The sequence below is a fragment of the Diachasmimorpha longicaudata genome, chromosome 3, assembly GCF_034640455.1.
Source record: "Diachasmimorpha longicaudata isolate KC_UGA_2023 chromosome 3, iyDiaLong2, whole genome shotgun sequence".
NCBI lineage: Eukaryota > Metazoa > Arthropoda > Insecta > Hymenoptera > Braconidae > Diachasmimorpha > Diachasmimorpha longicaudata.
Window position 1 is genome coordinate 4,849,122 of NC_087227.1, and position 17,668 is coordinate 4,866,789.

The 17,668-nt window shown below is 35.1% G+C and overlaps 2 protein-coding genes and 1 non-coding gene across 10 annotated transcripts in view; 1 reads left to right on the top strand and 2 right to left on the bottom strand.

Moving 5' to 3' along the window:
- The window catches only part of Dscam3 (Down syndrome cell adhesion molecule 3), a 140,323-nt gene extending 136,555 nt beyond the window's left edge, over positions 1–3,768 (bottom strand). For 4 of the 5 annotated variants that reach the window (XM_064117208.1, XM_064117211.1, XM_064117216.1 and 1 more), the window contains exon 1: positions 3,564–3,767. The gene's annotated coding sequence lies outside the window, so the exon portion shown is untranslated. Of the gene's footprint in view, positions 1–3,563 lie in introns of all 5 variants that reach the window. The other variant, XM_064117210.1, reaches the window with a different exon arrangement.
- A 4,338-nt stretch (positions 3,769–8,106) lies between these two features.
- LOC135160989 (solute carrier family 12 member 8) lies at positions 8,107–17,563 on the bottom strand. Of its 4 annotated transcripts, none has more exons than XM_064118208.1 (10): positions 17,152–17,563; positions 16,884–17,085; positions 15,701–15,881; positions 14,901–15,046; positions 13,878–14,112; positions 13,438–13,639; positions 13,108–13,342; positions 12,397–12,720; positions 11,413–11,571; positions 8,107–10,298 (listed from the first exon to the last, which is right to left on the bottom strand). In XM_064118208.1, the coding sequence occupies exons 2-10, from the start codon at positions 17,067–17,069 to the stop codon at positions 9,960–9,962; spliced, it is 2,007 nt and encodes a 668-aa protein (XP_063974278.1). In that variant the 5' UTR covers positions 17,070–17,085; positions 17,152–17,563; the 3' UTR covers positions 8,107–9,959. The 4 variants fall into 4 exon arrangements, with proteins under 4 accessions (XP_063974278.1, XP_063974277.1, XP_063974280.1 ...); XM_064118207.1 differs by having other exon boundaries at positions 17,208–17,562; XM_064118210.1 differs by having other exon boundaries at positions 17,437–17,554.
- Trnak-cuu (transfer RNA lysine (anticodon CUU)) lies at positions 14,388–14,460 on the top strand. Its single transcript has one exon. It is a non-coding gene; the product is annotated as a tRNA-Lys (tRNA).
- Positions 17,564–17,668: the final 105 nt, after the last annotated feature.

Consider the following 17,668-nt stretch of genomic DNA (forward strand, 5'->3'; position numbering starts at 1 on the left):
AAGCTTGGTTCAACCTTGAGGATCTAGGTTCAATCCACCTCGGCCATTCACGCAAAGGTAATTCACCTTAATTAATTAATTGAAAGATGAATTAATTAAGGGGGTGAAAGCCGTGATTTTTGTTATCGCACTTGACAAAAATGTGATTTTAATATCTCTCGGTTCAATTTATTTGTTTTTCATAAAATATTATGCCACATTATTAATAAACATGTTGGGCAGAATGGAACCGGGCCGAGAAATCGTATGACTTTGTTTTCGATAAAAAAAAAATTTTTGAAATAAAGACAAAATGTTAAATTGCACTGGAACGATCGTGCGTTACACGAGAAAATTTTTCTATAAAAATTTTAGTGCGAGTACTAAAAAAATTGCAATCTGTGGATGGTGAAATACTTTAATGACGTTGAGCTAAAATTTTTCGGGATTTCTGGATAAATTCCTGAGGATTTCTAGAGGAATTTCACAGAAGTTGGCGGAAAAATTCACGTTTAACCGAATAGATTTTCCACCGCCAACAGTGGAATTTTTTCCTGGCCACCACTTCGCGCTTCTCTTCCCCTATATGACATATACCTGTACAGTATACTAGAATGAGAATTTTCCTCGGAAATTCATCTCCGTATATTGACGATTTAAAAACTTCCATTTTGCCTTTGTGTCCCCTATATTGACTCATATATTTTACAAAATAATCCTTCCTTTTGATCTGCCTTTTATCATCTAACATAACATACTATTTCATCGCAAGGTTGAAAAGAAAACTTTTCTGGAGAGCGTGAAGGCTGCAAACCCGAGAGCAACCGCACAACGTAATCACTTGATTCAGAAAACTTGTTTTCCGCCGAGTAATGAAAATAATTTTTTCCAGTACACGAAGGGAAAAATTTAGTAGAAATTACTTAAACGTCTGATAATCCTGATTCATATGGTCATTTTCCAGGACGATGGAATGAGAATTGGATCGAGGTGGATCGAACCTAGATTCTCAAGGTTGAACCGAGCATCCGAATCTGCATCTAAGCGCTTTGAAAACTCACCAAGTGCCCAGCCTGGAATTTCCAGCTTCGATCCAGGCTTGGACCGACAATCCTCGATCAACCCTTCGAATCGCCCGATAATTCCCCAACAATTAATTATCATTGATAACTTCTTCAAGTATTTTAGTGGAATATAATTGGGTATAGTTAGGTGCGTTATTTATGAACCTAATAATTATATGGACTGAATGGAACATTTATGTCTGAGTTTGAATGAGTCTTGGGTTGGACAATGAAATCAAGTCTCATCCCATCCTGGACCTTCCAGCCTGGAAAAACAAGACTGTTTCAAGATTGGATGGAGATTCGAAAGAGCATATACAGCTCAAACTGGATCGATAGGGGATTCAACGATAGAATCAAGATTGCCTCCACGCTGGGTCTTCCAGGCTCGATCTTCAAGATCTATTCTTTCCTGGGCCTTCCAGCCTGGAAGAACGATACTATTTCACGATTGGATTGAGATTCTTGGGAACCTAAACGACTCGAGTTGGATCAATATAGGATTCAACGATGGAATCAAGATCGACTTGACACTAGGTCCCCCAGGCTCGATCTCCAACTCTAGATCTACCTTGTTGCCATCATCTGGATGGACATTTCCCACCTGAGCTACAATAGATTTGCACCCTCATGTGATCGAATCATCAAGTTTCTGGTGGAGTCCTCAGAATCAACAATTGCAGCATTCAATTTAATCTCTTAATCCATTAAAAATACCCTAGAGATTTGAAATCAAGCTCCATTCTATCCTGAGTCCTCCAGCCTAGAAGAGCAAGACTATTTCAAGATTGGATGGTGATTCGAAAGACCATGTACAGCTCTACTTAGATCGATAGGGGATTCAACGATAGAGTCAAGATTGCTTCCATGCTGGGTCTTCCAGGCTCGATCTCCAACCCTGGATCTACCTTGTTTCCATAATCAGGATGGACCACCTGGCGACGGTTAGATAATTTCTGCTGAACTTTTCTCTCTGTGTATCACAAGAAATATTATTGATCGCGACAAATGGAATTTCTGGGAAAAAATGATTCTCATGGAGAAAAATATGGAGCAAAAATTATGGAACTGGAGTCTCCTCGCCGACTACGAAAGTGTCTGAGGTAATTTAAGTAGCAGTATCGTAATATTTCACAGAAAATTATGATAAAATTACGTAACGGACGGGAAAAATTTCCATTAACCACATTTCGCTCTGGAATTATGGAGAAGACGCGTCATTTTTATTGGATATTCCTGTGCGTGTTTGAAAGATCGATTGGAGCATTTGTTAACAGAAGACGCGACTATATTGACAGATCTACTGGTTCATGTTTATAGCAAATTGTTGAACACTGATAGTTGCATACTCTTCATCACTAAATTTTTAACATGCCTGAGCGAGATAATAATATTGGCAAGAAACTAGTACCACGCGGTCTCGTAATCGATTTACAAAATACACTGGAAGGAAATGACACTAGAAGTTTTGGATAAATGCTGAAAATATTTGATAACAATAGAGTTCGTACAGATGTCAACATACGTGATCTTTTACAACTAAAAATTTTTCAGATACAACTGATAAAAAAATATACCAAATTTATTTGTAAATATTCAAAAGACTGTAATTTACAAGTGTAAATTGAATAACGCCATACAGAAGAAAATGTGAATAGTTATTAAAAAACAACAGACTTACAGGAAATTCCGTGTTAATCCTTAGATATTTAAATAATTTCAAGTTCATACGATTCCCACAAACTGAAAATCTCTAAAAATTCAGGTGATACCTCCTTCGAATGTTCAATCTATTGAATATTGAATTGACTGTGACGTTCAATTCCTCAAATAATTATGAAAAATTGCACTTCCATCCAGACAATCAATTTTCATGCAAAACAAAGAACACCGTTGTTCCGAATTTTCAAGATAAATGACATTAAATGAATATTTACAACTAAACTTGAAATAAATTCACCAGAACAAAGGTACGATGACAGTGTGACTGCAATTTCCCAAAATATCGAACAGTATTTTTGATAATTCTTTATAATATTTCAACTTTTATAATTTTTTCAAAACTCCAACTGTTTTATCAAACCGTTTGATGGCGCCACACCATAATTTCTCGCTCCGGTCAGTTGACGTCACGGACCTTTTCTGACCATTTTAAAAATATTATTTTCACCCCACAATTTATTCAATAACCAAATACTTATTCACCTATTTTCCTCTGTGTCCTGACCAAATGAAGACCCTCACAACCACGTAATCGAACTCAAAAAAACTTTCGAAACCCGCGAATCTCCTGCTGTGGAAAATTGTGCGATATTTCGAAAAATTAAAAACAGAACCGAATCCTCAACGTTCACTTCCAACAACAATAATTTACAATTAACATTATGAATATTCTTTGAAATCCCGTCCTAATATACCGCAACCCCCAAAGGCCACAAAAAATATTCACTCCACTTTTGAATAAAAAAAAAAAAAAATTCTTAAAAAACAAAAACAGTTTTTTTTTTTTAAACTGCTCACCGATGTCGGCCTCCGCTGGGAGCTCGACCTAAACGCGCCCTCTGATAGCGAGTCGCGCACTGAAATATCACCGGCGACTACACTCACCCTCGTTGAATCCACCACCGGGCAAGGACCCGCCGTAACCCCACCACAGAGCGCGTACCAACGTGCGCTTTACGCTTTTATATACGAATGGATGGAGAAGTGAGGGAGGAACGTCACTGTCACCACCGGCTACTGGACCTACCCCTACACACGGACGCCATCAATACACCCCAACTGTGCTCACTAACCCCCTACCACCCCCACCCACCATATAGCCAACGGCTCTCGGCCAACATCATCCCCGGAATATTCATGAGTCCTACCGTATATTCCCATTGATATACAAATACTCAAAGCTCGATGTATCGATAGGGCAACGAACGGTTTTTGAAACAATTTTTTGGAGTGAAGACCCGGGCTATCAATTCTGCACAGCACTAAAAGTTTTTTTTATGAAGGATATTCAAACGGGAGAGTCCCCGCATCGAAATTGATTGTGAAAAAAATTGAATTTTCAGCCATTTGGAAGTGGAAAAGGCCTGAAATTCTCTTTAATTGCGAGTCATCAACGGCCATTGATGATAATATACCTGAAAGTCATCTCTGTGGTACGTGTTCTCAATTTATGTATGACGATAAAAGCGAATGCCTAAATTTGACACACAATTTTCAAGTATTTTTCAGACACTAAAAAAACTTCCAAATAAAATCCTGTTTTCGGTGAATAGCACATGAATCAGAGGCTCCAACGCATGTTAGCGCGTGGGTAATGGGCATTTTCCGCACATCGTAACGTAACAGTCGATACGAAAGAAGCGACGATAAATTTTCGGTCGCATGTGATTAAAAAACTTGATTACATTGGAAATGGTTTGTAAAATAATTGAATTTTCAGTCGTTTGGAAGTGGAAAAAGACCAGAAATTCTCTTTAATTGCAAGTCATCAACTTCTATTGATTATCATCAATTTACCTGAAAGTCAGTTCTGTGGTACATGTTCTAAATTTATGTATAACGATAAAAGCGGCTGCCTAAATTTAACACACAATTTTCAAGTATTTTTCAGAAACTAAAAAAACTTCCAAATAAAATCCTGTTTTGGGTGAATAGCACATGAATCAGAGGCTCCAACGCATGTTAGCGCGTGTGTAATGACCATTTTCCGCACATCGTAACGTAATATTCAATACGAAAGAAGCGCCGATAGATTTCCGGTCTCATGTTTCGAGACTTGTTGAGTAATGGGAAGATTCATCATGGTGTGGGAAAGAGTGACTTTTCCGTATAGTGTGACGACAAAATCATTCGATACTCGTGAGAAAAGAGATTTTCTATCATTATGACCTCGCTTCGTTGGGACAAATCGCTGTTTACGGGCCCACTAACATCAAATAATCTACAAATAGTAACCAGAGAGAGAAGTACTCACAATTACGAAACTCAAGTTCGCTTAACGATTACAAAAGTGAATAAGACAATTTACGTGAATATCGCTATTTTTCACAGAAAATGTAGACAAAAATTCAAATTTTTCAATTCAAATTTTTCCTTCCCTAGCGAGATGTCATTCCAATATTACGCAACAATTACATTATTTCAATTAAATATTTCTCTTCGTGAGAGCAAAACATCTTGAACAATTAAAAATTTTCCTGAATTTTCAAGATTGATTGGCACACGCCACGATCCCTCCAAATTTACAAAAAAATGATTAAAACTTTATTTCGAAGTACAATTACTATAACAGATTATAAACCACCAGACACTTGAGATATAAATTCTGCAAAATCATTTTCCAGTGCTCACCATATCACAGTCAATCATTTTTAAAAGACCTGAATAAAGAACATATAGTGGCCATCGATAAATTTCTAAAAAATTATAATAATATCAATAAACCATTATATAATAAAATTATATAAATGTATAACTGATTAACTGCTGAACATATAACGAAAAAGAAAATCTTTCAACTCCAACTATCTCTGTACAAACATGTTTGCAGCTTGTGTAGCTTTATAAACCCATCAGTTTTGGGAAAATTAAATAAATAAAAATAAAAGTTTCCATTGCTCTGTTTCTGAAACGAGATGCTCCACATGAAATAATTGTCCTCAGTTATGGCTACAAATATGCGACATGATCACGCCACATGCTTCTAGGAACAGCCCTATAACTTCGTTTTAAGGCCCTCGCGGTCATGATTCATGACATTATTGGCTTCCGAATGAATTCCGTGTCTGGTTTCAGTGTTGCATTTGGTTTCGCTTCAATCCTTAAACTAAACGCGACATCCATCCGGAAGCCAATAATCCCAACCCTGCAACTTGCCCATAAAAAGGGAAGGATTAGGCCTGGAGCTGCAGATCCAACTCTGGACTCTCCCACCCTGCCATAATCAATGAATATCGGCTGATTAAATTTTAATCGATAAATCGCAGAGTTTGCGTAGGGATTTATGCAGTTTTTCGTTCAGTCGACCTTCTTTACTGGACTGAGAGAGAAAAGTGGTCGATTCTACAAAATATATTTAGTCAAATGCATATTTCTATGTGTGAACATAAAATTCTATTGTTCCAACATTTTAATTTTTAATTTTTCCAGTGGGTCCCCAATAAAATGTAGATAATTAAATATTTCGGTGAAAATGGGTCATTAATCCTTAAAAAATATTTTATTGCATACGATTTCATTGATATCGTGTGTAATAAGTTTTCATATCAATGAAAGGCGATACATTCAAATGACAATTAAATGAAATCGATTAAATATTCAGGGAATACGAACCAATATACGATAGATTCAATCCTTAATTTGATCAAAGCATGAGGTTCATATTTCGAACCCTCAGAATCAAGAGTGTTAAGAAGTGTGCAGTTCAATCAGTCAATTATGTAAAAGTCCCGACATATTTTATTGTTATTCTGATGTCACTATTGAACAAGACCGAGTGGTTAAAACGAAAAATAATCGTTCGATTTTACTCAATTTTTCTCCAATCTGAAGATGTATGACATTAAAAAAATGTTTACTTACTGTATGGTGTGCTATTTACTCTATTTAATTATTGATTCTGAATACTTCGGAATCTGTATCACATACGAATCACTTTAAGACAATATTATCACGTTTTTAGCAACTGTTTAGATTCTCCCCAACAACGATATTTCTTCTTCTCTTATTCTATGATTTTCCAAATATTTTCAAAATATCTTCCAATTTTTTTTTTGTCACCTGACAATTAAAAATAACAGAAACATTGCAGTGGCCAATTAATTATCTCCGAATAATGGATTATGTTTCGAAATTGTAGAAAAAGCGCATGCAAATCAATTTTAATGGTGATACCACCCAACTTATGAAATAAACTGCGTGATGGTGGTGAAAAGGTATATTTTCCCTTTATTGTCCATGAACCCACTGATGTGCATTGCAACAAATATATGACGTACGTTATCAAATATTTCAATCCACGAAGTCGCAAAATTTTTGCCAAACTTTTTTGGGCTTCACCACCGGGGATCAGCTACTGCAGAACACATTGATATTGACTTTAGCCAATTCGTGAGCTGCTTGGACGTTATGAAAATAATTGGAATTGACGCCGATGGAGTTTTCGATATGTGTGAGCACAAGCAAGGCGAAAGAAGCCATGGGACCGACTATATACGACTACCATTCCCTACTATTTTCCATATATTTTGTGGAGGAGTCTCAGAATCGTTAGGGATTTCAGATAAAACAAATAAAAATTTATCAAGAAAAAATGAGCTAAAAAATCCAATAGTTTTGGTTCAAAATTAACTGAAAATCATGCGGTAAAAAATCACCAGGAATATGCGTGTTAATTTGACTGGAGAATGGAAATTTAAGGATATCGACGAATCTTCTACAGTTTAGAACAGATCAACCATTCACAATCATTACTTTTATCAATAAATCATAAAGAAAATTACGCAAAAAATTCTGAATATGTAGCCGAGTTAAAATTGTATTTTTCACAAAATTGTGTGTTCTTTAAACAGTCGTTGTTTTGAAATAAATCATTAAAATTATGAACAGAAGGTTCTTTATTGAGACATAAAGTCAACTGCTTATGAAATGCCAAATATGAATAAATTTGTTCAATTTTGTAAAAGATGGTTTTCATGATGGAAAGTTAATTGTTTATAGATTATTTTTAGATGACGTTGACCATTTTTTAAATTTTACTTATAAATTGTGTGTGTTAACAAATAAAATTGAGATTTCCTGGGACTGTTCGAAATGAAAATTCCTACAATATATGCACCACTTGGTGGTGCAGGTTACGTGAAGGTGGCGATCTCGTGGTTAACCAGAGTGGTTCACCTACTCGGCTTCACCCCTCTTTCTCCACCCACGTGTGCACAAACACTGTACTCAACCCCTCGACCACTTTCTCCACTTTCCATAAATTTGAATAAACACCGTAAAATTATTCTTAATTGGAAAATGACCAGGTAAAAACAATCAATGAATAAAAAAAAATTCAAAGTTATGTATTATTTCACTTGGTAATTATTACAATTCCAACATAAATGATAAATAATTGTACATTTTGTATAATTTACTTTGCACTTGTAAAAATGGTAAATGGTAATATGATATAAATATGTCAATTATTTACAGAGTATTATTCAGAAGGTAAACATTGCATTATGAATATAGAATCCATGATTTTGAATTCCACAGTCATTCATTGTGCTTTCAATAGCGGGTTATTACATTTTTTTGATTATTATCATCGTTGAATTATGGAGAAAGTTAGATGATAGATATAACATGTAAACATGTCCTCAAAATATATTAATATTTATTCTGTGTGAATAAATTATTCATCTCCATTATTAATTGTATGATAGAAAAAAATACAAAGGGCTCAATTTAGCTGCCTGCAAGTATATTCAACCCTCGAGTTACAACAAATTTTAGTGATACAATTTTCATGCTGTCTTGATATGAACGTCTCACTGAGAATATTGTACGCATTAATTATCCTTAGAAATCCGGGAAAAATCGTTACTTGAGTTGAAATGTTCCATCAGTTCAATTATCTTCAGTAGCGCAGGGGTAAAATGAGATAAGTGACCTTTGACTACTGATTAGTCTTCGTTGGATATCTCACCATCTAGGGGCGATAACAAAATTTTCATTATAAACTTTTTTCTGGAACAAATTGATCACTACAATAAGTGTTGTAACAATGTTCGCTATCTCTCTTAGATTCGGAGTTATTGATCAAAAATGAGACTCAGAGATAGGTCAACTCATCTTATTTTAATCCGCCACTGAATTACACCGACTAAGTCTGCTAATTTTCTGGCACTCAGTCTATTGTTTCCTACGAATTTGATAGATATCCCTAATATTTTCGGGAGATGTATTGTATCCCTCCACCCCCAATATTTTGATCGACCAAAATTAACTAATCAATTAATTAAAATGTCAGAAATTGTTCTCCGAAAAACCTCATCGGATACTCCCCTTATATTCTCACCCCTATAAATAATTGTAATCCACTTTGCAGTAAAGTCTAAATGTCAATCAGCCTTCAGAGCAATAGATTTTTGGTGCTTGGTACGCCATGACCCAATAAAAGAGAATTTATCTACAATTATGTCCATCCAAATTTCAGTTAATAGAATCGCATGCGTCGACGGTTATTTCAAGTAATCTGATATTCAACTGATAATTTTTACTAATTTTATTAGTAATATTTCATGCTGATAAACAGGACATTCACAACCCACGGAATAGCTTCGCTAGTTATTTCATGTTATTCAACAACGATATCCTGGCAGATCAACGTACGTCAATGATAAAATCGATTGTATGAGCATCTCGATTCACAAATCCAAATCTAACGCCACTCTATTGCTAATCGAGATACTGAACTACACGATATTATAATCGACAGTCCATCGAATCCCAAGCGATGGGTTCGTCAGGGTAATGAATAAAAAATCAGAAGCAAAGCAATAAACGTAATGTAATGGACTTCAACCTGAACTGTTTTTGACTTAAATATGTCGGACGGTAAGAGATAGTCCAATTTTTGTTATTCAGTTTTTACTATCCTTCCATCAAATTTACAAAAAAGGCCGTGAAGAACAATTCTTACATTTCTTGAAGCCGGATTTATCGCTTTCGCTATGGAAATCAGGAAATTATTTTTGTTGCCCCCAGAGTTTTCTATAAAAAAGGTCATCAACATCTCCTTCAGAGTCGACCAACTTGTCGAATGTTTTAACTCTTAATGAGCCAAAGCAAAAGTCACACGGAAAATTCAATAAATAATTTGACAAATGAGAGTTGAGTGGACCTTTTTATCCGTTGAAAATCCATTAATCAATCAATGTTTACAAATTGTCCAATAACAGTTGATGTCTGATGATATCTCCTTCTCCCAGCAAAATCCTCATTCTCCTCATTAAGCTGTGCTGAACACGTCTCCACCCCTGGATGCACTGGTGTCACAACAATTTGTTCGTAATCATAAACTTTTCGTCCCATTAATCTGAGTATCGACACTCTGAGCCACTCAAGAAGTTTAAAGTCCGCTGAAACACCCGGTTTGACTGCTGGATTAGCGTGACCCACGTAACTCCAAACCAGAAAAACAACCACAATATTTGCTATTGCGTATCCCCAGTGAACGAGGAACATGATCAACAGCTTGACTAGTGCCTGAAGTGGAAAACAAAAAATTTATTGAAGGAAGATACATGTGACAACGAAGAACTTGCATCTTTTTTCAAGTTTTTTTTCGCAAATACATGGTTCCCAGAACGGATATTCAGTAGAGAAACGCCTGAAATATTGTTCAGTAATTTTTTATTCCCCTTTAATAATTAAATTTTTCAAACGTGATAAGAATGTGTGTGACGTCAACTCACCGGAGTTGGAAATTTTCGTGTGGCGCCATCAAGCGGTTTGATAAAACTGCTAGGTAATCCAGTGAGAGTAAAATTTAGTAAAATGAAACGATTATTTTTTTGACTCAACCACTCGATCTTATTTTATTTTTGATTTCATGAAATATATCTCGTCGGACGCATATTCTTTCGTAGAAAACTAGAATTCTCTTGTTTCCACGTTTTAATTTTTCGTGCTCACGGTCGGTCCCAATGGAGCGTAGATAATGAAACATTACGTTGAAAATGGATCATTATTCCATTAAAAATATCTTATTGGATGTGATCCCATTGACGTGGTCTACAATAAGTTTTCAGATTAACGAAAGGCGATACATTCAAATAACTATTAAAATTCGATGAAATATTCAGGGAATACGACCTAATATCGAATACGAACTACTATAAAATTTTCATTTGATCGGAGCAGGAGGTTCCTGTTTCGAACCCTCGGAATCAACGATTGAAATATACAGTTTAATCACGAGGTCCTCTAAAAGTGCCGACATATTTCGTTACATCAATGAGTTATTCCATTAGCACCATTGAACAAGATTGAGTGGTTGAGTGAAAAAAAAAACGTTTGTTTCTGCTAAATTTTTTTCTCAGTATAGATTAACTCAATAATCCTCCGAGTGATATTACCGGGAAGTTTCCTTTCAGTGACTTGACGTCATAATCCCGAAATTGGTTTTTAAAGTCGATGTTTTTTTAATCGCTTACGACAAAATACCCAGACGACTTTTCGAGGGAAATCGTTTAATTATGCAGTGATTCATGAACTGCGAGAATTTAATAGAATCAGAAATGCTCAAAAACTTGACTCCATGCGAGTTCTTTTTTGTCGACCCCAAAGATCAATGACAGCTTTTTATAGCGACACTTACACCTAAGAGGGACAACCACCTGTTGCATAATGGGCTGTACCAATTACCCAATTTTCCATGTATATGTGGCTTTCTTATTCCTCCATCGATACTCGCGTTCTCCTCGAGGCTTGGTGATGAATCTGCATAATTTGTACTGTCAGATACACTCGAGTTCCTCTAGAATCATAATTTATCACAGATTTACTGAGGTATTTTGGCATGAACCAGATGGAAAATGGAATGAACTTGAAGGATTACTGGAATTAATACTGCGAGACAAATCAGGGACGGCCATAAACATTGTATTCCTTCAATATTTGAAGATTGTTTGACTCAGATCAAGTGCAATTTAACAGTAATCATCAAAAAATTGGAAATTTCAAAATAATTGATATTATGAATTAGTTAATTTTTTACCCTTTTAGTAATACAAAATACATTTTGAAGAATTCACGGTTGACGAAATAATGTTATTTGTCATTCTTATTTATGGATATGACTATCCCAGATTCAGATAGATGTAACGGAAAAATTTGGATCTATGGGTCTGACATTTTAACAAATATTATTTGTTATATATCTCCAAAGTTACGTCAGCAATGATTTTCGGTAATTGAAAAAAATCTCTTCACAAGAAGCGCCTCTACTCATTTCTCTGAATTTCTAATGACATAAATAAAATGTATATCGTAATTGATTTTCCAGACCAATGTCTCTGTTCTAAATCAATGATCTTTGATAAATTTCTTACGTAAATTAATAGCGAAGTGATAAAACAAGATAACTCACTTCTGGCCATTGACCAGTTTTTCATGAATATGAATTTTCTGGCCATTGACCAGTTTTTTATGAAGCGAATTAAATACTATGGTAACTGTTATAACAAAAGATGTGCTCTCTTTTTTAGATCCGAAGCTATTTCCCAAAATCTCGGCTCAGAGATAATTCAACTCATCCATTTATATTTTTTCATATTTTCCATTCTTTTGAAAAATAGCTCACCGCTAAATTCTTGTGCCTCGTTCTCTCCGGAAAAAGTGTATCCAAATCATTGTCCATCTCTGATGTGATATCCTCATTACGTCCTGATGTTCCATAATTACGTTCAAACGTGGGAGTTTGTGCCCGAAATCGTTGTTCACGTGTGTGCTGAAGGTCAAAAGTTTGCGCCAGTGCGAAATAAGCATAATCCATACACGCGTATGTCAATAGGAAGGGCATTGTCACTATCGGTGCCAATGTATTGATCTGACCAGTTATAATAAACGTCAGGGTAACTATAGCTACCACAACCATTGCATACACTGGTACTTTATTTGGACCTCTCTGAAATCATACAAAAGTAATGTAAAATCATCATTAACATGATTTTACTTGAGTCTAAACGCGAGTAAAAGCATTTCAATCAGAAAAAGAATATTCATATAAGAGGATGAAGGATTTAGCTCAAATCAATCCGTTTCGATTGACCAAATATATTTTATTTCATATCTGAAAATTTTCAAAAATTCAAAGCTAAATTAATAGACGAGAAATATTTCTTTTGATAAAATCTCGATACGTGCACTCTGACTGGCGAATATTATCAAAAAATTTTTGATTTTCATGCATCGAATTCGTTTACTTAATTTTTAAACGACATTGCAAAATGAATAAGGGACCACCAGGCGGCTATTTTACATATTCTGTGACGAATTTACAATATCAACTCACTCCACGTGATAGACAACTCATTCCAGGAATGACATTTTGTCCAGCAATAGATTGTAGTACTCTAGGAGTTCCATACATAGCTCCCAAACAGCTGCTAAATGAAGAAACGTATAATCCAGCGAGTAAGAGCACTTTAAATGCGGATACAGTCGATGCAATCATAAAATCATTTAACAATGTTGACCTCGTACAAGTGGCGGCCAGGAAAAGGGAGAACAGCAAATAAAGAACTGTCCTACAAAATATAAAATTCAATCAAAAATTAACAGCTAAATTTCAATTGAAATTTTGTATATCAATAAATTGCATTCGGGTGATGTAAAATTTTACCCAGCCCCGAGAGCCGCAAGTGTGCCATTGGGAATATCTTTTGATGGATGCCGGAGGTCACCACTCATGTTTATTCCAGCTAAAACTCCAGTGACAGTTGGAAAAAATACACCAAATACTGTGAACCAGCTGTAGCCATCTTTGTATTCTGAAAATGTGTTATTTTGCAAGTTTCCGGACAACCAACCTTCAAATCCAGCCTCTGAAATGTTTAAATCATTCCGATTTTATAATCAATAAATGCAAACGAGCCAAATTCAAAATTGGAAAGTTCAAACTTATTTTTATTTTTACGTTTACGATAATTTTACTCAAAAGTTTTTTCCTTTTATTCCAATATTAATTCCTCCTCTGATGTAGCTTCAATGGGCTTAATGACATTTATTCGGAGTTAATTATTTACAGCACATTTAGTTGATCAACGATAAAAAAGGGTTTACCAGGCTGAACATGTGTAAAACTGCCGACGACGAAATCGACACCAGCAAACAGCAGTATAAGTAACAGTATAAATTGAAGTTTAATGACCCATTTGACTCCTGCGACATTTATAATTGATAAAAGTATAACAGCAGCACAGGCAAAGCCCCTCTGCGCCGAAGGATCCGCCTCCAGATTCACTAATCCGGCCATTGACTCACCAAAGCCAAGAACATTTAATGCACAACCAACTGCCTGCAATAAAATTAAATGAAGTAATGAGTTAAGTACGATGAAGACAATTTTTAAAAAATGAAACATTGAATTTCACATCGAACATTTAAACCCTTTATTTTGTGTAATTCAATAAAACTTTTCATCTCGCTGTATGGAAAAATAAATATTTTCGGGCCTTTTGGCGTGGAATCAATTTTCAATAGAATTTTGGGTATGAATAGATATATTAGATTTTATATTCAATGCCCGGCTAGCTTAGTACGGCAGAGCATGAGACTATCCACAGCGCAATTGCCCGGCTAGCTCAGTCGGTAGAGCATGAGACTCTTAATCTCAGGGTCGTGGGTTCGAGCCCCACGTTGGGCGATTTATTTTTTTTCGTTGCCATTTTGAAAGAATGATTAAGGCAGAAAATTGATTATTTAAAAACTATAAAGAGCTAGCAGTTCTAATTTTCAAGAGAGAAAACTTTTTTTTAAATTCGGAGATTTCGTTATTGGGAGATTCAACGAGAAACCTGCGAAAATTAAATAATAAAGTCAATCGGAAAGGTCGATTGGGAACTTGAGATCAAATGTGGCTCAAATGGGAACTCAAATAAGAGACTTTCCATACTATTACAATTTGTTAAAAACTGATTTGACCCGAAATTTATATCAATATCGAGAGAAAAAAAATAGTTTTCATTGAAATAGGATGGAATACCTCACATTCGGCAACAAAAAATGTGTCTTCAATGTTTCTATGTGTCATGATATTAATTACTCGTATGACAGATTTGATAAAGCAAAAACCAAATTTTTTACCTGGCCGAAACAATAAAGTAGACCAATAGATCCACCAAATCTCGACCCCAAAACATGGGAAAGTAGAAAATATACTCCACCGCTCTCCACTCTGCATCTTTCGCAAATTCCTACTGCTGATAAAACAGTGACTAAAGCTACGCATACTGAAATCAAATGTAAGATAAATTTTAAAATAAGCATTATGATTTATTCAATTATCAATAGAAGATCCACTAGTCTGTCGAATAATCTCATTTTGAGGTTTATGCAACAGGGAGTGCGACCGATTTCATTTCGAAATCCATTACTATACTGAGAGAAATGTTTACTAAAATGGAACGATTATTTTTTGACTCAACCACTCCATCTTCTTCAATAATGCTAACGGAATAATCCATTGGGGTAACGAAATATGTCGAGACTTTTAGAGGACAAATAAGAGTGCGAATCTATCGTATATTGATTCGTATTCCCTGAATATTTCATCAAATTTCAAGTGTTATTTGAATGTATCGCCTTTCGTTGATTTGAAAACTAATTGCAGGCGATATCGATGGAATCACATGCAATTAGATATTTTTAATGGAAAAAAAGACCCATTTTCAACCGAATATTCCATTACCTGCGTTCTATTGGAAAGCCACTGTGAAAATAAAGAACTAAACCGTTGAAACCGGAGACTTCTATTTTGATACGAAAGAATATGCATTCAATAAGACATATTTCGCTAAATCTATAATATTTTTCTCTCAGTATACCTTCACTAAATTAATTTTGTTGAATAACTAATTCCAGTCACCACCACCACGAGTACTCACCAGTACTTAAAATAATGAGAACAGCATTCAAAGCCCCAGCTTGACCCACGATCCATCCCGCTCTCAGAAATACAATGACTCCAAAGATATTAATTAAACAAGAGGTGAATACTCCGTCCCAAGTACCGAATAAAACTGGTTGGGATATAAAAAAATTAGATTTCCACCAGGGATCTGCATTCTGTAACATAAACACAAATGATTCTTCAATAATAATGTGTGTATACTGATGCAATCATTAAAAAAACTGTATGAATAAACAATTTAACTTAAAAGAATTGAAAAATGAATGTGTTAGAGTTATCCACTATAAAAATTTATAAAGTGTAAATTTATAAACTTCTCTCCTTTTCTTTGCGTCTACTATACTGGTGATATAATTGCAAAATCTACAATATTGCACACAAGACAAAAATTTCACGAAAAATCCAATGACAATTTTTAAATGAACAAAAAAATGATTGTCATTCATTTATGGATATTGTCTCCGTCAATTTGTTTTTTTCTGTCTTGACAATTGAATATTTTTGTTGTGGCGTTTATTGATTTGGCCCTTTCTTCATTGGATTTTCAATTTTTATTTTTTGTATATTTAAACCTGGAAAGATTGGTGGGTTCTTCCATTAATTAAGAATCCATTAGTCAAGGTTGAAGATGTAAACGCTTTTAAATTGCTAATGACGTTGCACAGAGGGTCTCCACCTACACCAATCGCAGAAGAGCCCTGTCAATGTAACCACAACTTAAAGTGTGCCTCCGGCAATGGATAACGACACTTCCCCACTCCTTTCCCCCTCAACCAATAAAGAATTACCTGAGTGTCTATGATATCATGACCAAAAAAATCCTCTCAACAACTTGTTCTCAATTAATTATCACAAGACATCTGGACGATATTTTCTATAACCCCAATCACCTATTTACCTCAATGTAATGAGGAATGGGCGAATCTTGGCGGCCATTAAGCTCGATCCGAGTTTTCTATGTAAGATTCTTAACTTGAACTGGTTTTTTCAGTAAATATTTATAAAATATTCTCGAAAAACGTCCACACTCATCTCTACACACATGAACACATCTTCTAAAACCATGATATCCTGACATTCCATTGCAAGAATGACTGAAACACTATAAACAGCCACCATTACAAAACTGTTAATCAGAATAAAAAATGATAACTTACATATTCTTGTGCGTACAGTTCATTAGCCCCAGCAGGATGTATATCCGTACTGAAGCCATCGTAAATAGCGTTATCTCTCTCCGAGAGTCTTGGATTATCCGCATTTCCAAGTCCATATCTTGTCCAATCAACCCCACGCTCACCAACATCACCATTGCTGCTCCTATTCCTCTGATTGTCCTCCATTATCACTGAACATTCACTATCCAACCAAACGATTATTCCAGTGATTCCATTAATATTTCAAGAATTCCTTGAGATTTCTTACTTAGATATACAGCTGACACTAGAATTCACTCGAGTTTAAACCAATTTTATTCATACCTTAGAAAATTATTTATTTAAGAGGGAAGATAACAACTTTGTCATGAGAATAAACCTGGTTACCCCCGACTATCGTAAACAAACCATGAAAACTCTTTCATAAACATAAATTTTGTATGAAATTTTAGGTTAGAAAATCATCGAACGTTTCTTCCATTGAATTTCAACAGTTGAAATAATAATTTGGGAGGTTTATTATCTCTAGACGATACGATTAGCTGTTCGATACCATCAGTATATTTCTCTTCACGAGTACGTATTTGTTATAAGATATGGTGTACATGTATGGAATTAGTTGGAACCGTTGTGACGTTTCATATATGTGGAATGTTTGGGTGTGTAACTATCATAGCTACGTCACTTCATTTTTACTGTTATTAGGAAATTCCTGTGTAGACAGCCGACACTTCCACCTGTAGCACACAGAGGGCGGTACACACATTATTTATTTAAAGATGAAC